The 23,611-nt window shown below is 38.2% G+C and overlaps 2 protein-coding genes across 3 annotated transcripts in view; one reads left to right on the top strand and one right to left on the bottom strand.

The window, feature by feature from the left end:
* Nucleotides 1-417: 417 nt before the first annotated feature.
* Nucleotides 418-11,719, top strand: LOC117403486 (E3 ubiquitin-protein ligase DTX3L-like). Its single transcript, XM_034005620.3, has 4 exons — nucleotides 418-582; nucleotides 1,487-2,503; nucleotides 2,611-2,828; nucleotides 7,990-11,719. The coding sequence occupies exons 1-4, from the start codon at nucleotides 565-567 to the stop codon at nucleotides 8,057-8,059; spliced, it is 1,323 nt and encodes a 440-aa protein (XP_033861511.3). The 5' UTR covers nucleotides 418-564; the 3' UTR covers nucleotides 8,060-11,719.
* The window catches only part of LOC117403841 (protein mono-ADP-ribosyltransferase PARP8-like), a 58,584-nt gene continuing 43,804 nt past the window's right edge, over nucleotides 8,832-23,611 (bottom strand). Inside the window, exons 15-26 of one of the 2 annotated variants that reach the window (XM_058989337.1) lie at nucleotides 22,465-22,557; nucleotides 21,748-21,873; nucleotides 21,499-21,564; nucleotides 20,673-20,773; nucleotides 19,256-19,304; nucleotides 17,530-17,642; nucleotides 16,138-16,210; nucleotides 15,045-15,114; nucleotides 14,542-14,618; nucleotides 12,524-12,593; nucleotides 12,338-12,422; nucleotides 8,832-11,719 (exon numbers count right to left, since the gene is read on the bottom strand). In XM_058989337.1, the coding sequence (XP_058845320.1) occupies nucleotides 11,617-11,719; nucleotides 12,338-12,422; nucleotides 12,524-12,593; nucleotides 14,542-14,618; nucleotides 15,045-15,114; nucleotides 16,138-16,210; nucleotides 17,530-17,642; nucleotides 19,256-19,304; nucleotides 20,673-20,773; nucleotides 21,499-21,564; nucleotides 21,748-21,873; nucleotides 22,465-22,557 (1,026 nt within the window). In that variant the 3' untranslated portion in view covers nucleotides 8,832-11,616. The remainder of the gene's footprint in view (nucleotides 11,720-12,337; nucleotides 12,423-12,523; nucleotides 12,594-14,541; nucleotides 14,619-15,044; nucleotides 15,115-16,137; nucleotides 16,211-17,529; nucleotides 17,643-19,255; nucleotides 19,305-20,672; nucleotides 20,774-21,498; nucleotides 21,565-21,747; nucleotides 21,874-22,464; nucleotides 22,558-23,611) is intronic. The other variant, XM_058989342.1, reaches the window with a different exon arrangement.

The raw sequence follows: 23,611 nt of genomic DNA, 5'->3' as shown, positions 1-23,611 counted from the left end.
ATCGAAGCAATATACAGAGTTAGTAGTTCCTATACTAAAAGGACATTGCTACAGTGTGGATATTATTATGTGCACAGCGCTTTAAGAATGACAGCAAAGACGATTTTGACAACAGTAAAAATCAACCCCACTTGTTTTTATTCTTTTTTATGCAAAAATACTTAAACATTAACCGCAAATCCAAGCACTTGGGTTGGTTGGTTTAAAAAAAAATAATCCCCAGCGGCTGACAATAAAAGCGAAACCAAAACCGTAAAAGGCAGGACCTACTTTATATGGGTTTTCTTCAACCGAACCTGTTGTGAAGGCGGAAAATGAGTGACTGGCGTCTGAGTTAACCACAGAGCTAGAGACGGAGGTCGGTGTGTCTGCCGAACCGCCAATCACATGCACAGAGTGAGTGTGCGGGTCTATGCACCCAATGAGACTAGCAAGCTCCGTCCCATAGCAGCAGTCAATTTGAAAGAGAACGTGATTGTTTGTGCAGATTTGTTTGTGTTGAATTCTGCATGGTTACAAAGACATTGGCAGTTGTTTTTATCATACAGAAGATACGGCTGCGTCATGTCCCGCAGTAGCGAGGTATGTGTGTTTTAGAATACATTAACGCGCGTTCTGTTTCTTACGAAATTAAATATTCAGAAGTTTCTTTAAAAAACTTTTGCTGAACACTTCGTATATGATCGATGATAGTTAGTAAATGTACAGTAGATGCATTTTACAGGACCTTGATTTGTGTTGTTAAATGTTATAAATGTAATCGTTTTCTCAAGTGAACGTGTCTCTATAGGAGTACAATTGTCAATACAGTTACTGCAGGTACTGATAATGTTTCTTTTCATGCGAATACCTCCTCATCTACACAGGGGTCCGCTGGGGCGCTCCCTCTTTGTCAATGCAAGTACCTTCCTTAATGTTGTTTACTTTATGATTTTTAGCTTGCTTGTCGTTTTCCTTTTTTTAGATGTAAAGTAAGAAACATAACTTGGATGTTGTATTTTGCAAGGTGTGCTAATTGTGCACTTCAAAAGGGCAGCATTTGTTTTCGTTATTTCTTTATACAGTATCTATCGTAGCATTAATGCAAAGCCGGTTATATTGTTATCTTTGATCTTTATTTTTCGTACTCAAAGTCGTCGTCGTCCCCCGGTTGCACCGTTATAAGTATATGTTATACTATACAGGGTAGTGCACTTATAAATTCAGGTTGGGATTTTGAAGATGCTATGTCTCAGGTTGGGACCCTGTACTAGTGGAGCTGTGGGCACATTAACAGTTGATGCGTTTGGGTTTGTTGGTGCCTCCACCTGCCAAGGGTGGTTGCTCTGACAACCAGAGTCTTGACTTCCTTCTTATGAACCAATGACTAATTGTATTACTAAGTTTCTTTTTAATGTTACTGTAACTGTTTCGCTCACTAATCAAACACAACAAGCCAGTGTGTAGCATTCCCCCCCATTAACTTTAAATACATATTTTTCTTCAGATATTTACAGATGTCACCATGACTATTGACTTAAACAAATTCCAGGATGAAGATGAAGTGTGCCACATGTTGTTGGGAAGAAATGTAACGAAACATAACAGACATTTAGAAATCACAGGCTCGTTTCATGAAATTGAAAATGTTTTTTTGAAGCTGCAGTCGTTGAAATCCTGTCCTGCCGCCCACCTTCTGAACTCGGATAACCGGGGTCCCCTCTACCCTACAAGGACAGAGCCAGTGAAAGTCGACAGAACGGTCATGAAATACATTGATGAGAAATACTCCAAAGAACTGGACAAAGTACGAGCGAACATGGTTTCAATAACTAGGAACTGCACAAGGCAAGGATACATTGTGGATTTCATTTCCATTAAATCCACACCAGGTCCAGAGTGTTCCAAAGCAAGAGAAAGATTTATAACCTTTTATCAGAAGATTGCAACAAACCTGCAGGTAAAGACGTTGCCGATTAAAGCACCCAGTTCTGTTACACGGTTTAGAGATATTCTTGAGGAAGAGCTCCCCAGGATGGTGATCGGCACAGAAGGGGGTTCTCTTAAGCTGACTGGCAACTACCTTGATGTGATGAGAGCGGAACAGATCATATCAACTCATAATCCAGGCAAACATGTGGGAAACCATCATTCAAACACCTCTGACGTGGACGGCACCAGTAAAGGTAGCAGGCAGTCCAGGAATAAGGCATCAAGTTCATCACCAGTGAAAGAGCAACACAAAGCCAAAGAAGAGGCTTGTCCAATTTGTTTGGATGAAATTAAAGAAACCGAGAGAGAGACATTGGCACGCTGTCAGCATTCATTTTGTAGAGGCTGCTTGAAGAGTGCTTTTGATAATAAACCTGCCTGCCCTGTCTGTGGGGTCCTTTATGGAGAGGTGAAAGGAACACAGCCGAGGAATGGCACGATGTCCATCTCCCAGTCCAGTGTATCTCTCCCTGGGTATGAGAAGCATGGCACTCTTGTAATAAAGTATGATATACCCAGTGGAGTCCAGGGGGTAAGTGCACACTTTCCTTTTCACACACTCACACGTGTTGCAACACCTCTATTTTACTTTAAATTCTGACCAATTCACAACTTTCTCATTTAATTGCGGATTATTAGGATGAGCATCCCAGTCCTGGCCAACGGTATTGGGGTGCATCCCGCACAGCTTATCTTCCAGACTCAGCACTGGGCAGAAAGGTCCTTGCCCTTCTGAGGCGAGCCTTTGATCAGCAGCTCATCTTTACCATTGGAACCTCCTCCACTACTGGCATGAGCGATGTGGTCACATGGAACGATATCCACCACAAAACCAGCACACATGGCGGACCAACAAGGTGAGTCGAGTCAAGGTTTATTTTGTTAAATAAGTACACGATGGACCCTAGTCACAACCCCTTAACTCACAAGTTAAATGCAGTTTCTTATACCACAAGTGTGGGTGTACAGTTTGTTATCCCACTCGAATGGAATAGCCCACTTACCGGGACTAGTTTCCAATGTGTCTTTGCTTCCATTGCAATGCTTTGCTGCTGAAATTCAGGACAGAGACGTTCTTCGCTAATTCAAACAATACTGCCACCGATACAGGATTTATAACAACTTTAAAATGTCTGGAATAATTTCTATTGTTGTTTTGAGTTTAGTCAAGAAATGCCAGCTGCTGATCTGCCTGCATCTGACTTATCCGAACAGCCTGTAGCCCCTTTATTAACACCGGTAACGGTGGGAAACAACAGGGGCTACACATTAACAGACTGAGACAAGGCTCTATCTAAAAAGACGGTTGTGAAGAGGCCATAAACGGTTCGAAATTAATTTGTGTCGAAGCATAGTCTGTTGAAAATTAAATTGAAAATAACCTCTGAATTCATTAATTTAATAAAAAAAAATTAAGAAGTTGTATTGCTATTTATTTAAAAAAAATATATGCAGTATAAACAGAATTCTGAATGACCGTTCGTGGCGTACGGTTTATATTTCCCTTAGGAGGATGTTCTTCCATAAAACTGAGACATCCTGCGGGGAATAAAAACTCTACACCAGGAATGATCATGCAGCATACTCTATATACTCATGATGCACCCTTTGAAATGAATGATCATGCAGCATCCTCTATATATTCATGACGCACCCTTTGAAATGAACGATCATTCAGCATCCTCTATTTACTCATGATGCAACCTTTGAAATGAATGATCATGCAGCATCCTCTATATAATGATGTACCCTTTGTCATTCAGCATCCTCTATATAATGATGCACCCTTTGAAATGAATGATCATGCAGCATCCTCTATATATTCATGACGCACCCTTTGAAATGAACGATCATTCAGCATCCTCTATTTACTCATGATGCACCCTTTGAAATGAATGATCATGCAGCATCCTCTATATAATGATGCACCCTTTGAAATGAATGATCATGCAGCATCCTCTATATAATGATGTACCCTTTGAAATGAACGATCATGCAGCATCCTCTATATATTCATGACTCACCCTTTGAAATGAATGATCATGCAGCATCCTCTATATATTCATGACTCACCCTTTGAAATGAATGATCATGCAGCATCCTCTATATAATGATGTACCCTTTGTCATTCAGCATCCTCTATATAATGATGTACCCTTTGAAATGAATGATCATGCAGCATCCTCTATATAATGATGCACCCTTTGAAATGAATGATCATGCAGCATCCTCTATATAATGATGTACCCTTTGAAATGAACGATCATGCAGCATCCTCTATATATTCGTGATGCACCCTTTGAAATGAACGATCATTCAGCATCCTCTATATATAATGATGCACCCTTTGAAATGAATGATCATGCAGCATCCTCTATATATTCATGACTCACCCTTTGAAATGAATGATCATGCAGCATCCTCTATATAATGATGCACCCTTTGAAATGAATGATCATGCAGCATCCTCTATATATTCGTGATGCACCCTTTGAAATGAACGATCATTCAGCATCCTCTATATATAATGATGCACCCTTTGAAATGAATGATCATGCAGCATCCTCTATATATTCATGACTCACCCTTTGAAATGAATGATCATGCAGCATCCTCTATATAATGATGCACCCTTTGAAATGAATGATCATGCAGCATCCTCTATATATTCATGACTCACCCTTTGAAATGAATGATCATGCAGCATCCTCTATATAATGATGTACCCTTTGAAATGAACGATCATGCAGCATCCTCTATATATTCATGACTCACCCTTTGAAATGAACGATCATGCAGCATCCTCTATATAATGATGTACCCTTTGAAATGAACGATCATGCAGCATCCTCTATATATTCATGACTCACCCTTTGAAATGAATGATCATGCAGCATCCTCTATATATTCATGACTCACCCTTTGAAATGAATGATCATGCAGCATCCTCTATATAATGATGCACCCTTTGAAATGAATGATCATGCAGCATCCTCTATATATTCATGACTCACCCTTTGAAATGAATGATCATGCAGCATCCTCTATATAATGATGTACCCTTTGAAATGAACGATCATGCAGCATCCTCTATATATTCATGACTCACCCTTTGAAATGAACGATCATGCAGCATCCTCTATATAATGATGTACCCTTTGAAATGAACGATCATGCAGCATCCTCTATATATTCATGACTCACCCTTTGAAATGAATGATCATGCAGCATCCTCTATATATTCATGACTCACCCTTTGAAATGAATGATCATGCAGCATCCTCTATATAATGATGTACCCTTTGTCATTCAGCATCCTCTATATAATGATGTACCCTTTGAAATGAACGATCATGCAGTATCCTCTATATAATGATGTACCCTTTGTCATTCAGCATCCTCTATATAATGATGCACCCTTTGAAATGAATGATCATGCAGCATCCTCTATATAATGATGTCCCCTTTGTCATTCTGCATCCTCTATATAATGATGCACCCTTTGAAATGAATGATCATGCAGCATCCTCTATATATTCATGACGCACCCTTTGAAATGAACGATCATTCAGCATCCTCTATTTACTCATGATGCACCCTTTGAAATGAATGATCATGCAGCATCCTCTATATAATGATGTACCCTTTGTCATTCAGCATCCTCTATATAATGATGCACCCTTTGAAATGAATGCTCATGCAGCATCCTCTATATATTCATGACGCACCCTTTGAAATGAACGATCATTCAGCATCCTCTATTTACTCATGATGCACCCTTTGAAATGAATGATCATGCAGCATCCTCTATATAATGATGTACCCTTTGTCATTCAGCATCCTCTATATAATGATGTACCCTTTGAAATGAATGATCATGCAGCATCCTCTATATAATGATGTACCCTTTGAAATGAACGATCATGCAGCATCCTCTATATAATGATGCACCCTTTGAAATGAATGATCATGCAGCATCCTCTATATAATGATGTACCCTTTGAAATGAACGATCATGCAGCATCCTCTATATATTCATGACTCACCCTTTGAAATGAATGATCATGCAGCATCCTCTATATATTCATGACTCACCCTTTGAAATGAATGATCATGCAGCATCCTCTATATAATGATGTACCCTTTGTCATTCAGCATCCTCTATATAATGATGTACCCTTTGAAATGAATGATCATGCAGCATCCTCTATATAATGATGCACCCTTTGAAATGAATGATCATGCAGCATCCTCTATATAATGATGTACCCTTTGAAATGAACGATCATGCAGCATCCTCTATATATTCATGACTCACCCTTTGAAATGAATGATCATGCAGCATCCTCTATATATTCATGACTCACCCTTTGAAATGAATGATCATGCAGCATCCTCTATATAATGATGTACCCTTTGAAATGAACGATCATGCAGCATCCTCTATATATTCATGACTCACCCTTTGAAATGAATGATCATGCAGCATCCTCTATATATTCATGACTCACCCTTTGAAATGAATGATCATGCAGCATCCTCTATATAATGATGTACCCTTTGTCATTCAGCATCCTCTATATAATGATGTACCCTTTGAAATGAACGATCATGCAGTATCCTCTATATAATGATGTACCCTTTGTCATTCAGCATCCTCTATATAATGATGCACCCTTTGAAATGAATGATCATGCAGCATCCTCTATATAATGATGTCCCCTTTGTCATTCAGCATCCTCTATATAATGATGCACCCTTTGAAATGAATGATCATGCAGCATCCTCTATATATTCATGACGCACCCTTTGAAATGAACGATCATTCAGCATCCTCTATTTACTCATGATGCACCCTTTGAAATGAATGATCATGCAGCATCCTCTATATAATGATGTACCCTTTGTCATTCAGCATCCTCTATATAATGATGCACCCTTTGAAATGAATGCTCATGCAGCATCCTCTATATATTCATGACGCACCCTTTGAAATGAACGATCATTCAGCATCCTCTATTTACTCATGATGCACCCTTTGAAATGAATGATCATGCAGCATCCTCTATATAATGATGTACCCTTTGTCATTCAGCATCCTCTATATAATGATGCACCCTTTGAAATGAACGCTCATGCAGCATCCTCTATATATTCATGACGCACCCTTTGAAATGAACGATCATTCAGCATCCTCTATTTACTCATGATGCACCCTTTGAAATGAATGATCATGCAGTATCCTCTATATAATGATGCACCCTTTGAAATGAACGGTCATGCAGTATCCTCTATATAATGATGTACCCTTTGTCATTCAGCATCCTCTGTATAATGATGCACTCTTTGAAATGAACGATCATGCAGCATCCTCTATATATTCGTGATGCACCCTTTGAAGAATGACATCTTGAGCAGTGGAATGTTGCAGTACCACTTGGAGCTGCCTAGATGGTACTCTAATGCATGATATAGTACAAGCTCTACATGCATATGAGAATGAAAACACTGTATACATATACTACTCTCCTTCTGTAAAATACAAAACCTGTACATACAGTATAGAGAGCCTTTAAAAAGACGTCCACAAGGTTGTAGTTTAATATGAGAAACGCTCTGCACCTGCATAGCATGGAGTGAAAATAAAGATTTTAATCTGGAGATTTTTACAACCGTTTATTTAACGGTAATCTTTTTAAAATGCTATTTTCCAGGGTTCCTTCTTGTTATGGTCATTAGATTATTTATGTGAGTGTCTTGCGTGAAGTTCCTAAATGACAGTGACCCACAGGTATTAACCCACAGTATGTAGCCTTCTTCCCTTGTCTTCTATTGTGGTTTGAACTCGTCTCTCTCCAACATTCCGGTACACACACTGGCTGCTTCTATGGACAACAAAGAAATCTTTTTGAAAAATGTACTAAAATGTTCATAATGTTTCACAGGAATTACACTTTGTATAAAAAAAAAAAACATCAGGAGAATCTCCATTAAAATGAAATGCATTTTTTGTTATAGGTATGGATATCCAGATCCAGATTATCTCAGACGAGTTCAGGACGAACTAAAAGCAAAAGGGATTTACTGAACACCAGAAACAAAGCATTTATTTCAGAAATGCAGTAACTACTGTAGACATGCTCTAATGTATTTGCTAAATTGTAGCTGGTTGGAAAGCTATTATAGAATGATATTTACTGTGCAGAGTCAAGGCGCTTATTGTCTTTAAAAATGAAATGTGAAAGTGTTGCTATTTGTTGGTCCTTGGGGAAAGTTACAAGAATGTATGGGCAAGTGGACCCTGCAGCTTCATTCAGGGTTTCTCATTAGACAGATATCAAGAGAAAGATGCATGTAGCCTTTTTAAGGAATACAAAAAATAGTGCAGAGATTTAAATAGCTCCCGTATCTTTTTCACTTATGACACGTGTGTATAATGAACACTAAGCTTTTTAAAAATGTCTTTTACACATTTAAATGATTTTGTCAGTATGAATGTTGCTTTATCAGTGTCGTCAGTGCTGTATTAAAAATGAAATCCTGCGGTAAAGATAACTATGCCTCCATGCCCTGCTGCTGCACATATTTTGTATCATCAGCAAGACATTTATGGAAACAAAACATTCCGCGTCAATCAGGAACATATTTCTCCTGAAGTACTGCAGTAATTAAAGTCTTGCATTCAGCTAGATGTTTTCTGCTGCAGTGTGGGAGAATTCATCTTTTGACATCAAAGGGGGTCTTAAAATAGAATCGTGTTGCTTGCTAAATAAGGCATTTTCTCCCATGATGAACATGTGATACTGAATGTGACAAAGGCTCATATGCGAAGGTTTCAGTAAGATGCATAGACCCACATAGTTCTTAACCAAATCTGAATTTATTGAAAGTAAACATTTACAGAAGCTACTATTTTCATCACTAGTAAAATGCCAGAAAAAGCTGATTTGTTTGCAAAAGAAAGCAAAAGCTGTAAAAACTGAATACAGAAAATATTTGACCTGCGTGTTTTGTGGCAGTATTTACATTATCTACAGTCCTGTCATACATTGCCATTGCTCTGCTTCTAAGGCACCGAAGGCTAAATAGCAGTTCTTTATATTATATAATTAGTGCAGAAATATTGTTAAATAAAACAAATGTTTTGAAAAGTTTGATTAAAGAAAAAAGTAAAGTGGACTAGCTTTGCAATGTGGACGATGGCAGCCTAAACCAGGGTATATCCTGCTGAACGTGGGACTGGTTTGTTTCAGCCTAGCCCAAGATTTGGCCAAAGCACATTCTGGCATAAAAATGTGATCACCCTTTTGTTATTTCTGTGTGTAGGGTTTCTTTCATTCCTAATTTTTAAACACAAGTGTATTTGTATTTTTTCCTTTAAGATATGTAACTTAATATGTATGTAAGTTGCACGTGTGCATATGTGACTTTAACACTAGGAACCATTTGCTTTGTTTTTTATTCAAGCACAGAACATGGAACAGTAGGATGCAGAAAGTAATGGTCATTTTTTAGAATTATTACCTTTCTGATAAGAGGACAGATTTGTATTAAAACTTTTTTTTTTAGGGGGTGGGGCGGGGTAGAGTAGGTCTGTTTAGTGAACACATTCCTCCTTTTAACAAATAAACAATTGTATTCCATTTCTCATTAAAAGATCTTTCATCACTGTACATGCCTGGTCAATTACTTTCACATTTAAAGAGTCGATCCTCTTTTCAGAATTATTTTAACATAGTTTAACATGTTGGTTATTAAATCAGAATTGTACACACACGCCCAGCCATCTAGAAGGCGAATGTTGTGAGGTGCATCTGGTAAACAATATTAGATATTTTATATACAGTATAGTGTTTGAAAATAGAAAAATAATCCTTAGGCAGGACAAAAGTTCTATTTAAAAATTCAAACCATCAATAGTTTTCCCATTGAAGAGACCAAAGTACAGAAAGAAGCAGCTTCAGACATGTTTTACTAATCAATTAGAAATGCTTTCCCACCCAGCTCCTAATTCAATATGTGGATGTGCCCTGGTTTGAACTGACACCCAGCAGTCTGTCTGAGCCATGCACAGCACGAGAGCTGCTGTGCAGCAGTGCAGAGACATTCATTTCACAGCCGGCTCTGCTTTTGCCTAAATGCAAACACTAAATATAAAATAAATGCTGGTACAAAGCATGGCAGGTTTAAAAAAAAAAAAAAAAAAAAAAAAATCTAAAGCAGACAGGATGAATGGCTTTATAAAGTTTAATTTTAAAGCTAATTATTATTGTTATTATTATTAACAGTAAAAGAGTAAACACGATGTTTACTTTTAAAATGGTCCAATGAGTGCTGGATGTTTAGGATTGTGTAAAAAATAAATAAATCAAAGGAAAGCAGTAACGCACATTTTAACCCTGTATTGACATGACATAACTGATTATTATTATTTTAACAAAATATGTCCCAAACACTGGTTTCAGTAAAATTAAATAAAAAAAATTAACAATTTAGAATGTTACCCGAAAGCTGCATTTGACAATACAGAGATAAGGTCTGTTTACCAGCAGGAAACAAATGTGTTCATTGCTCAGTAAGACATATTCAAACTAGCAACTGAATCACCGAGCACCTTTAGGATTGACAATGGCAGCCATTTGGCACCTGTACAACACCAATAGTCCCAAATTACTGTGTTGGTATTTTATTTCGGAAAGTGGAGAGGGTGGAAATGTATTCACGAAGAGGTAGGCCACTAGAACTGGTTTTCCACGGGTGTTTGAGACTGGAATGGAACCCGGATCTCAGTGTGCTTGTTGTGTATCTGGTTCTTCTATTACTGTAGGTGTGCAAGTTAAGAAGTGTTCCATTAGGAATTCTGATAATGGAATGCACGGAGTTTGCTAAAAAGTAATTTTGTAATAAGTTCTGTGGTTTAGATACTATGTAGCATTAATGGTAATTACAAATGAAGCGCATATTCACACCTTTAGGATCATGACAAGTACTCTGTTGTAATTTAAAAATGCACAAGCCTTACAAAGTGAACAGGAAGGTCTGGTATTGGGCACCTTGTTACGAAGGAAAGAGGAACATTTTCCTGCAGAGAAACTCAGCCTGTAAATCCAAACGACTACATTTATATGTTCAAAATCAGAAAAAAAAAAAACACAGTTCAAATTCAAAGTTAGCTAAAAAATATTGAGAAAAGTAGCTAATATTTCCTCAGATTGGCAAGCCCTGGCTAGTGATGAATAGTCATTGTGTTTATAAACTTTGAAGCAACATGTTATTGTCTAGATAACAATGAGCAATCATTTCAAATGAAATACCTCTTGGGATAGAAACAGTGTAGCTCTTGTGTATGTTTTCTTTTTAAAACATATTTTAAATGTTCAATAGTGAGTTAGTTGTGTGTTAAAAATAGGATCAATGCACTCATTTTAGCTCAAAATCCAGCTTTGAGAGCGAGTGGATTGTGTGTTTTCAGGCAGCATAATCAATAATAATATCCTGCAGCTCCTTATCCAGTAGCGGTCTGGTTGCCTATAACTCGGAACATCTCCTTGTGGATGCTGGGGTCCTGTGTGTTTGTCATTAGGATTAGGGTTTTGAATTATGTGTTTTCAGGCAGCATCATCAATAATAATATCCTGCAGCTTCTTATCCAGTAGCGGTCTGGTTGCCTATAACTCGGAGTATCTCCTTGTGGATGCTGGGGTCCTGTGTGTTTATGCTTGTGTCTCCCACCTGGCCATCTTCATACCTGCAACACGAAGAAAGGGCAGTTAACAGACAGTCATCCATTGCTGGGTTTATGTGTACAGTTCAAGTGAATCTCGTCAGTTTAGAAAGGGTAGATTTGTTGTTTATCCTCTACTTATGAAGTTCTGGATAACAATCCGGAATGTTTTATATTTTTTATTCATTGGGTCACTAATCTGGCACACAACATGATCTAAACCTGGTCCAACTACCCTGCCTTAATGTCACAGTCTTAATACCCCCATATTTTAATGATCACGATCTCTCCACTGTTCCGTGTTACCTACAAACACTCCCAACGCCACCCAGAAACGTTATATACTCCACTCAAAGAGGTCATACGGTGGGCCAGTATTTCCTATCAGAATACTTTCCAACAGCTAATGGACATCCCTTCAGTCCTGGTCTGTCTATCCTAGTACATGTTTTTATATAAATAAACTCAAATCAATAACCTTCTCTGTCAACTTCTACACATCTAGATTAGTATGAATGACAAGTGTGATTCTAAACACTAGAGGCATTACTGGAGTTCACCTTGCAGTGAAATGACCTACAGAATCCTGATTATTCTGTCATGAAAAAGATGAATAAACTGCAGTAATATAGCTGTACTTACACAAAGAAAAATCGTGTACAGACGTGATCTGTGTTCGGAACTACCCAGATATCCCCGTGCTTGTGCAGATCAGGAGAAGTAATAACTGCATGAAAATCAATGCAACAATATATTCAGTTAGGTTTGTATAATATTCAGTGCCTTTACAAATACAATTAAAAAAAAAAAGACTGTTCACAAACATACCTTCGCATAAGGCTATGCACTTCAAGTTACGACTTTGCAGAAACTGTGGCTGTTGTCCTTTTTTCTGTGACTGGATGGGATGAAAGCAACAGTCATGTAAGAAATTGCAGCTCAGCTTCAAACCTGAATGGCAATGAAAGCCACTGCTCCACCATAAAGTGTCACTACATCTGAAAATAGCTTTTTTTGCTAAATGAGGATTTGAACTAAGGAGCTCAAACAGAGTCAACTCCCTAGTCCTTTTAACACAATCATGTCATGCTTCTGCAAGTAGTGACTGGGTATATTATAAAACCATGTCTTTATTAGGGGAAGAGTATTGAATGCTTGGACCACTGGTGTTCAACTAATGGTTCTCCCATTGAAATTGCGAAAACGCAAACAAAAAGGTGTGGGACAGTGTAATTAAACAGATGTATTTTCATGTAATACACTGGATCTGCCAGCTGTACTGTGAAGAGTGTTAGATGCAGGGAGGTACTTTGCTTTAAACAGGGAATTGAAATGGAACTTATTTTGCAAGGAAATGCACCCTTTGGCAGCAATAGGAGGAGTTACAGGGCCCTGTCACTAACCTTTAAGGACCCTTTTAAGGCATGTCTTGTTAAGGACTGTTTATTAAAGTCTGTTTGATGAACGAAATCAAATTTGCTGTTCACAAAAAAATGATTTAGAGAAGGTTTTTATTATTATCATTATTATTATTATTGTAATTTTTTTTTAAAGCACTTAGTTTTTTTTCTTAGTGTGTCTGGAATCAATAACATGTTGAAACAAAATGAGGGATTCACTCAGGTCTTCCTGATTCACTTGCAAGTTTCTTATAGCTTTCTGCATGTTTACCTGCATAGTTGTACTGGACATATAGATTATATTGAGAGCTAGGTAGGGTAGGGTGGGATAGGGTAGGGATGTGGGTGGGGTAGGGTAGGGTAGGGTAGGGATGTGAGTAGGGTGGGGTATGGTATGGATGTAGGTGGGGTGGGGTGGGGTAGAGTAGGGATGTAGGTAGGGTAGGGTGGGGTAGAGTAGGGATGTAGGTAGGGTAGAGATGTAGTAGATAGAGTTAGGTTAGAGTGGGGTAGGGTGGTGATGTAGGTAGGGTAGAGATGTAGTAGGTAGAGTTAGGTTAGAATTGGGTAGCATAGGGATATAGGTAGGGTAGAGTAGGGATGTAGGTATGGTAGGGTGGGGTAGAGTAGGGCTGTAGGTAGGGTAGGGATGTAGGTAGGGTAGAGTAGGGATGTAGGTAGGGTAGGGTAGAGTAGGGATGTAAGTAGGGTAGAGTAGAGTAGGGATATAGGTAGGGTACGGGTAGAGAAGGGGTGTAGGTAGGGTGGGGTAGAGTAGGGATGTAGGTAGGGTAGAGATGTAGTAGATAGAGTTAGGTTAGAGTGGGGTAGGGTGGTGATGTAGGTAGGGTAGAGATGTAGTAGGTAGAGTTAGGTTAGAATTGGGTAGCATAGGGATATAGGTAGGGTAGAGTAGGGATGTAGGTATGGTAGGGTGGGGTAGAGTAGGGCTGTAGGTAGGGTAGGGATGTAGGTAGGGTAGAGTAGGGATGTAGGTAGGGTAGGGTAGAGTAGGGATGTAAGTAGGGTAGAGTAGAGTAGGGATATAGGTAGGGTACGGGTAGAGAAGGGGTGTAGGTAGGGTGGGGTAGAGTAGGGCTGTAGGTAGGGTAGGGATGTAGGTAGGTAGGTAGGTAGGTAGGTAGGTAGGTAGGTAGGTGCTTGTCCGGTTCCTAGTAGCTGCTTGATCTCAAATCTCAAAAGCGATTCAGAATTCCATGTACTGGGACAAGTCAATTCTAAATGCTTTACTGAAACACAGCCCCTAAACAGCAGTGTTTTCAAAATCAAAAACAATAATTAAAAAAAAAAAACAACCAAATGCATTTGTGTTTGAATTGCAAACCCATGCAAACGATCATTAGATCAGCTTTCTTTCATAAATTGGGAATCAAGGGGTTATAAAGTGAAACAGACAGCAGTATGAATGCAGTGATGTCTGCTGACCTGTAGAGTGGCATTGGTCTTGCTGTTTGAAGCAGTTTCATCCTTAGAAGCTGCTTTCTGCTGCTTTTTGTTCATCCCTGGAACAAACAAGCACACAGTCGTCTTGTTAAACAGGAGATCTGTAGTGATGTTTTTTGAAGGGCTTCTATCAATGGACCTAATATATCTTTTAAACGCAGTTCAGTCAGGAGCACTCAAACTGCAAAATAGAAGAGAGTTTCCTTTCCTTAACCCACCCCCCACCCCCCCTACCCCCCCTTCCAAAATTAGAAAAACAGTTACTTTTGATCAATTGTAGATCAGCTTCATATTGGCACGTTATTCCCAAAAGGCAGCGTGTAGACATTACCCTGTAGCATGTTTTATATGTTTTGAAAATTAATACAAACTACAAAAATACAAATTTGATGCGCAGCACGGTTCATTTCTGTGCATGCATTAGTATCTCACGATGTTTTACTTATTCTTCAATACTCGGTGGAGTGCTGCATTATAATACTAACCTGAGTAACCAAAGGAAATGCTTGACATTGGGCTGAGATATATTCCACTACCGTAGATGGCACCATGGAGCTACACAAACAAATTGTAATGTTCCAATTAGTCATTTTCACGTTGATCGTGCACACATTTATCTTACAAATTAATGTACTGCAATGACCAATGCTCTGATAACAGCATTTCAATGTTTCCCTAAGCTCTTTATTTTCCTGCCCCAGTGCTGTACAGCAGGCTTCCTTCCTGTTGAACAGTGGCTGGGATCTCACCTGACTTACACTCACACTCGATCCAGGCCAGAGAAATGTTGTATGTGATCAGGTAGGGTTCCCTATCAGTGTGGGAGAGCTGCAGTCCTAACCATCAAGCATGCTCTAGTGCTGTGGCACGAGAAACAGGGGAGTCTACGTGAAGTGTGACCGACCAAAACATCAACATCAAAACAAGAGGGGACTTTAATTATACTACCTTCTAAAAATATTATGGACCCCATTCACAAAACCTTTAGTACTGTTTTTAGAAAAATGAACAGTAAACTTCTTAACCTCTCTAAAATAGTTGAAATAAGTTTCACCAACTCCAGACTTGATTTACTTTAATGAATTAAAAACATTCCTATATTGCATATTTGGGTATCTCTCTATCTCTTTCACACATGCCAGTACTTCTATACTAATTATTATTTTATTTTCCTGCTTTTCAGCCACAGACTGCTGGGAAAATGATGTGTAAAATCTGTTTGCTATGGTAATCTGTATGTTATACAACACAGCATGTGTGTATCTCAGCAAGCAAACAGAATTATAATGATGCAAAGATTAAACTCCTTACTTTCATCATTCCTGCTCTTGTCATGTACTGTGTGCTTTGTGACCTTGTCTACTTGCTTGAAGATATTTACTCTGGGAATTCCTTGTCCAGCCCCTTACTGGTACACACTTCAGTGCCGATGCTTATTCTGCACAAATATTAACTGCAGTACCACATTTCAGAATATCACAAATCATCAAAAAAAAAGATGCAATGGGAGCCGTCCCTCCATAACATTACAGGGCTTACTATACAATATAATCGTGTACTTTATAGTTGTTTCATTACCTGCAGCCTTGTATTGGATGCCACAACTAAACCATTCCTCAGGATTGAGTGCCAGTTCTCTATGTGTGAACCACTGAAAAAGTAATAACACCATCCATTATGTTAAATAAAAGAATACAAAAATCTCTACATTCCTAGAATCTTTCATCCATTATAATTAATAATAAATCACATCAATGACACTACTTAATGACCATGCAAGGAGTCATCTAAGAGCGGTGTTATTTAACATGGGAACTATTCAGTGGAAGGACAAAAGCAGAAGCACCTACCATAAGTAGCAACAAATATTTACCTTGCTAATCTAGCAGTTGTGCCATGCTTTTCCTATGATTACAATCAATGCACCATGGTTTGCCATGTTTCTTATATTCTTTACTATACCCCTATGGGCTTTACACTGCTTATGAATGACACGTGTTTGCTGCAGGTCTGTATATGCCTGCACTCAGACTGAATCACAACATGTTGGGGTAGAACATGCATGTTCACTTGTTTATCACTCAAATACACAAGTAAGAAGAGCATGTATGTTATGTATTTTGCAAAACAGCACCCAATGTGTTTGTCAAATATTAAATTGGCAGCTCACTGAGATGCAATGCTGACAAGCGATCAGGGTGAATCCAACATGACCCTTCACAGTCAGTAGTCAGCTGTTGGTGGGCAGCTGTATGAGCAGAATGGAAAAGCTGCAGCTCCCAGTTGCAAACCAGTTTTGGTAACGATGGGATAGACCTAATCCAGCTGCCCACTGTGGCCCTACAGTATATACACCCCATTGACTGTTATGGTATGTGTTTCCAAATCTTTGTCCAAGCACTGTATATTTCCCAATTCATCATCAGTAACCATGGAAGGCAGCTGGTCCTTCTATACAAATACATGTTTTATTATTTGTTATACTACATACAGCTATGGCCAAACATTTTGCATCACCTTTTTTTTTATTTTTGTATTTAGTCATTTAGCAGGCGCTTTTATCCAGAGCAACTTACAGAGACCTGGTTTGATTCATCTGAATCAAACCAGCTGAATAATGTTACGTTATCATATTGAATTACATACCGCTTTGGAGTTTTCAAAATCTAACATGAAATACTGTACTACTATTATGGCTTCCGGTAGACTTTTGCAATATCATTTTGTAGTTTCTTTGATTATGTGTTAAATAAAATATCTAAATTATGTTTATGTAGTTTTTCTTTTTTTTTTTTTTTTAATTAATGTCTCAATCCTATAATTCTAGGTGATGCCATAGCTGTACATATGTCATGCTTACACATCTGTGAATGATGGTAATAGTGCAGAAAGCAGTTGATTAATACATGATTAATACAAGTGTGTTAGTTGGACGCAAAGGCATTGCACCACATTGGAAGTTACACCTACTGGAATGCAAAGGTACTTCCAAAGAGTTTTTTGGCAGCTCTGAAGTTGGATTCTTTGGCGGGCGGACTGCTGAGCAGAAGGAACTGGTGTGGGGTGTGCATGAACTTCAGTTGCTGTCAAACAAGAGACTGGGTATGTTAATCTTCTCACTGATATTTATAGCAGGGCTCTCTTCAAATCACACCACTTGTGACTTCACACTCATACTTATAGCAATTAAAAACACGTGTTTGACTGAAAACCAAATTAGCTGCAACTTTTTCACAGTTACAGCAGGGTGCTGAGATAGCAAAGGGTTCTGTTCCTAATGAAACCTCAGGGAAAACTGAAGTTAAACATGAATATTCATAAGCTTGCCCTGCACTTCTTACTGTTCTAAATATACTGCTAAAAAATAGTTAAGAAAAGACAAGTTGACTGGAATGAGTTTCAACAAAAGTTAAAACGGTTTATATCTGAGGTTGCTGTTAGCCGTAGGGTCGACTCATTGCTCACTGACATCTGTACCTGCTAAGTTGTTGCTGAGTTTCATGTTTTATGATTGTGTTTTTACTTGTGTTTGATGTTGTGTGTTGTGGCATTGAGAGCCTCTTGCCAGCTCGTCATTGTAAAAGCGAATTTGTTCTCAGTGACTCGTCTGGATAAGTAAAGGTTTTGATTGATTGATTGACTGATTGTTTTGGGGGTTTTTTTGCGTGTGGATGTACTGATGATGAATGCATTTTTATGACTTGTTTTCTGGACTGTTATTGAGATTCTACTGAATTGTCAGAGATTCTTCCCTGAGCCTGACTGGCTACGATCCCTGAGCTCTGAGGTTCTGTTATAATATCCTGTCTGGACCTAGTGGAACAATCCAGTTATTAGATTTTCAGTTATTATTGTCCTGCATAACAGTACTTCTAGAAGTGCTCATGATCAGGATTATTTGAAACAACCCCCTCAACCCCACTGGCCCTCCAGCTCACTCAAGGGAGGACTCTGAAGATTCACTACACAGCCTCTCTTTATTATATATGTAAAACCATCACTCAGCATATTTATCCATCATTTTAGAATCCTAAGGTCAAATTAAGACGCCAAGTACAGTAGTTAGTTTCTAATGTTTTCTTCAGTGTACAGATATATTTGCAATGTGTAAAATAATAATAATAATAATAATAATAATAATAATAATAATAATAATAATAATAATAATACTACAGTGAGATACTTACAAAGCCTGGCTTTGTACAAAACACTGAACTCTTGCTATTAATCACTGATGTGAACTCATGCTGTTTACAAAGTATTAAACTGCACCACATGGTGTCCCCATACAGCCCTGACTGCTCTGAGATCACTGCAAACAGCACGGTGTCCCCATACAGCCCTGACTGCTTTGAAATCACTGCAAACAGCACGGTGTCTCCACACAGCCCTGACTGCTCTGAGATCACTGCAAACAGCACAGTGTCTCCACACAGCCCTGACTGCTCTAAGATCACTGCAACAGCATAGTGTCCCCACACAGCCCTGACTGCTCTGAGATCACTGCAAACAGCTTGCAGTCCTCAAGGCTCAAACAGAAGTCACACATCATTTATTACCTAGGTATCCAGACTGAACAACTACCTGCCTGAAGAGATCCATCATTCTGTGTGCTTCTACCTGTCCAATAATTTCAATCTAATGCCCTTATGTTCACTGATGCATGTTACTGAAAGGGAATGTAGAGTTTACTTACTCTATTCACTGATAGTTTTACAATGTGGGATCTGTTGCTTGAAATGACCCTGGAGAAGGAAAGGAAATGAAAGGTTGGTTAACTGGAATGTGATCAAAAAGTGATTAAACACACAGACATGTATCTAAGAAAATAAAGATCACATTCAAACACACAGACATGTATCTAAGAAAATAAAGATCACATTCAAACACACAGACATGTATCTAAGAAAATAAAGATCACATTCAAACAGAGACATGTATCTAAGAAAATAAAGATCACATTCAAACACACAGACATGTATCTAAGAAAATAAAGATCACATTCAAACACACAGACATGTATCTAAGAAAATAAAGATCACATTCAAACACACAGACATGTATCTAAGAAAATAAAGATCACATTCAAACACACAGACATGTATCTAAGAAAATAAAGATCACATTCAAACACACAGACATGTATCTAAGAAAATAAAGATCACATTCATAGTTCTTTGTTATAACCACCCCCTCCAAAAAAAAACTTACAGCAGTGTGCACATGTATTAGAACACCCCATTGCTTCTGTAGTTTAGATTTGTTGTATAGATGATGAAATCAAACCAAACCATTGTCACAGAAAATTGTCAAATGTAATCTAATGTAATTGATTACTTTAGTAGACCACACATGCAATTAATTTCAAATAGTAAGAGAAAAGGAACACGCAGCCAGACATGGTTAAATGCATGAGACTTTTAAGAAGTTGTTTAAGATGCCTAATTAAAGCACGAAGCGGTCTAACATTTTCATACGAGTGCCTTTTGTTTCTATAGCACTGAATACTGACTGAAAATGTGCATTTTCACACCCTGAGGTTTTCATTCAGGTAGGTATATAAATGACATATCTTGAGGAGTTCTAATTCATGTGCACACTACTGTATATAAAATAACCTTTTTAATTTAAAATGTCCCAAATTACCCACAAACCAAGCAGAAGCACTGATCTTCCTGTTTGCATGATTCTCCTGTTACACATGTCATGAGATCACCATACTTATTAGTTTAAACCTATCAGTACACTGTCCATGCAGACTGTGAGCGCGGAGGAGAAGGGCCATCACATCTACCCAGGATGAAGACACCTAGTCACTGTATTGAGCTGTACATTACCATTGTAAATGTGATATCACATCTACCCAGTATGAAGACACCTAGTCACTGTATTGAGCTGTACATTACCATTGTAAATGTGATATCACATCTACCCAGTATGAAGACACCTAGTCACTGTATTGAGCTGTACATTACCATTGTAAATGTGATATCACATCTACCCAGTATGAAGACACCTAGTCACTGTATTGAGCTGTACATTACCATTGTAAATGTGATATCACATCTACCCAGGATGAAGAAACCTAGTCACTGTATTGAGCTGTACATTACCATTGTAAAAGTGGATGAGCCAAGGGATCGTGCTTGTCCATCTGCCTCTTGATTTCCAGGTAAGGTGCCTGTAGAAATGGGAGATAAACAGTTTTCTCCTTCTGTTAAGAAAAAAATGGCTTGTGTCAAAATTGTTTACAGCTAAGCATTTGTACAACATAAAAAGCACACTTTCTCCTCCTTTGCAGTAATACTAAAAGGTATCTGTGTTATGGTAATATTTTTCTGGGAAGGGGTTGCACTTTCAGTATTGTAAGACCTTATGCATTCTTATACATTATTTTTATATATTGTAAAAATAATAATCAATGGATGTTCAAATGTGTAATGTGATCATACCAATATTTTGAGACATTTAAGACATTTCTTCACTGTCTTAAGAGAGGTGTCTTTATTTTGTGCCAATGGTAAGAGGTCTTGTGATAAATACATTGTTCTAATTAAAGGTTGTAATAGTTTGACCTAAAAAGGCAGGTTTAAAATATAGAAGAACAAGGAAGCTACAATGGTTTCATCTGAGGGTTCTTTTCCAACAGCCTACTTCAGAAAACAACAGTAACACCTATTCAGTACATGTATAAATCACATTTTAGAAATAATTTCTTACAATTTAATTTACCTAGGTCATTTCTCAGATAAATGTAATGTATAAAAATAATTGGACATGCCAAATTGGGAGAAAATAAAAAAATAATTGCTGATTACGAAAAAAAAAAAAAAAAAAGAAAGAAATAATTTCTTACAACAGAATTTACCTGGGTAATTTCTCTGACAGATGTAATGTATACACCACACATTAGAAATCATTTCTTACAATAGAATGTACCTGGGTCATTTCTCTGATAGATGTTAGGCTATCCAGTGCTCTCATCACTCGTTCATAGTCCTTTTTCTGGTGTGAAAAGAAAAAGAAACACACTGTACCGAAATACCTTTTTAACAATACATGCATTGTGATGCAGACCCAGATGAAGAAATAAGAGAAGCAAAAAGCATGTCAAATAATTATAACATCATAACTGAAGTCAGCTGACCCGCACTTCAGAAAGTGGTGCCTGACACAAGGATACCATACCCGCGGGTTAAAGGCCAGTGCCTGGGAATCATTAGGATCAACCACTGAAGGATATGGCTCAAAAATAACAACTTTCCTTGGGGACTCCAGTGCTGATCGGCACATAGAAACCAGCAAATCCACAACCTGCAAAACAAATACAGAAATAAAGCGAGGATACAGAACTCCATCAATAAGGGGTCTGTTTTTAATCCCAATTACACTGGTGCAAGCCTATTATTGGAAGTACAGATTCTCTGTAGTTATAAGTCTAACAGATTCAACACCATGCTTTAGTACATCAGGATACAAAACGTGTTGCCACTAGGTGTGAAATGTAAAATCCTACAGTAGTTCATGTTTGCCATCCTTTACTGTAATCGTAGAATAAAAACAACTTTAGAAAAAATCCATTAATGTTCAATAACATGCTTTTGAATCTTCCGTCCAGAGCACAACTATGTAATGCCTCATGAATACATGTTTACTTAAATGCCATAACCATGATAAAAGCATAGCAAAGTGCTTTAATGCATTATGAAAACATGTTACAAAAAACAGGCCAGCATGGTACATGCATGGGGAAACAATGGAGAGCTTACCATGCACATTTACCAGGGTACTCCTATTTGGATAATTACATTCTTCATGATAAATATTGTTATTGATTTGTAAAGTGTATGCCTAGGATGTAACCCCCACCCCCACCTATCTAACAGTTTTGAATTTCTGATGCACCTGGGCTCCAGTAGCGATTTCATCTGCAGCTTCGTTCATTACTCCCAGTGTCTGGAAAGCAAAGACACACAGCTCCCGCTCACACACTGTGGGCTGCACAAAAGGAAAGAAAGAGAGCTAAGAGAGCTGCCTTAATAAACCTCCTGGATCTCCCCACTCAAATCGTTTTAAAGTCAAACTAGTATTCTACTGTGTGGATTAGCAACATATCAACCACAGAGCAGATAACAATGGAAGCACATAGCACTAACAATACAGAGACAACAACAGCACTAACAAACATTGAAAATGGAAAGCTGAACATGGTAACAATGCAAATTCTTGAGCAGTGTGTCGACTTGTTGATTTCAATCTAGAAAGTGTTGTGTTATTTACATGGTACAATAGCACATTCAATCTACACAGCACTGGCTTTAATAACCACACAACACCTTGACAATGTGCAACGGTTCCTAGAGACGATTCATGAGGAAAGTAATATATAAAACGGCTCATCAACCTCCAATTGTCATACAACATTAGCTCAGTTGTAAGCTAAAATGAATCAAATTCTGCTCCTATAACAAAGAGTAGGTAAAAGACTTAATGATAAGAATCATTTCTCCAATCTTTACACGTCACATCCCATAATATCTAAGTTCATACATTTAAAAGTCGTTTTGTTATAAACAGGGATTGATGCAAACTGGAGCCCTTAGGGTAGCTGTAGAGCTGGTGCTCACACAATCACCAGACCAAGCCATTGCCAGCTGCTTGGCACTTTTTCACTGTAAGCCTTTTGGAATTGCAATGCTTTTTTACAACATCAAATAGTTTAAGAGATCTGCTTCCTTCTTGGGGGTGATCTCCACAGCAGTACGGTACCCGGGTCCTGGTTTTCGGCACAAGTAACGGAAAACAGAGAAACTGCAGTAATTGTTTTGTGTTACTTAAACAGGGATGTTGGTGGGTTGTTAGGAGAATGTTGTCTTATTTTGTGATTTGACTGACCCCATTCATGTTCATCATAAAGAACAAGGGTGGTGGCAGCAGTCCATGTGATAGTCTTTGGGGTACTTTGTCCTCAAAGGGTAAGCCGCTTCAACTGTGAGTGTATTTTGTACACCTTTTTATACTATCATGCAGAGTAGTTCTGTCACTACAATAT

Source organism: Acipenser ruthenus, chromosome 2 (genome assembly GCF_902713425.1).
Source record: "Acipenser ruthenus chromosome 2, fAciRut3.2 maternal haplotype, whole genome shotgun sequence".
In the NCBI taxonomy this organism is placed as follows: domain Eukaryota; kingdom Metazoa; phylum Chordata; class Actinopteri; order Acipenseriformes; family Acipenseridae; genus Acipenser; species Acipenser ruthenus.
The sequence above is the reverse complement of the archived record's forward strand: the minus strand, read 5'-3'. Positions and strand labels throughout refer to the sequence as shown.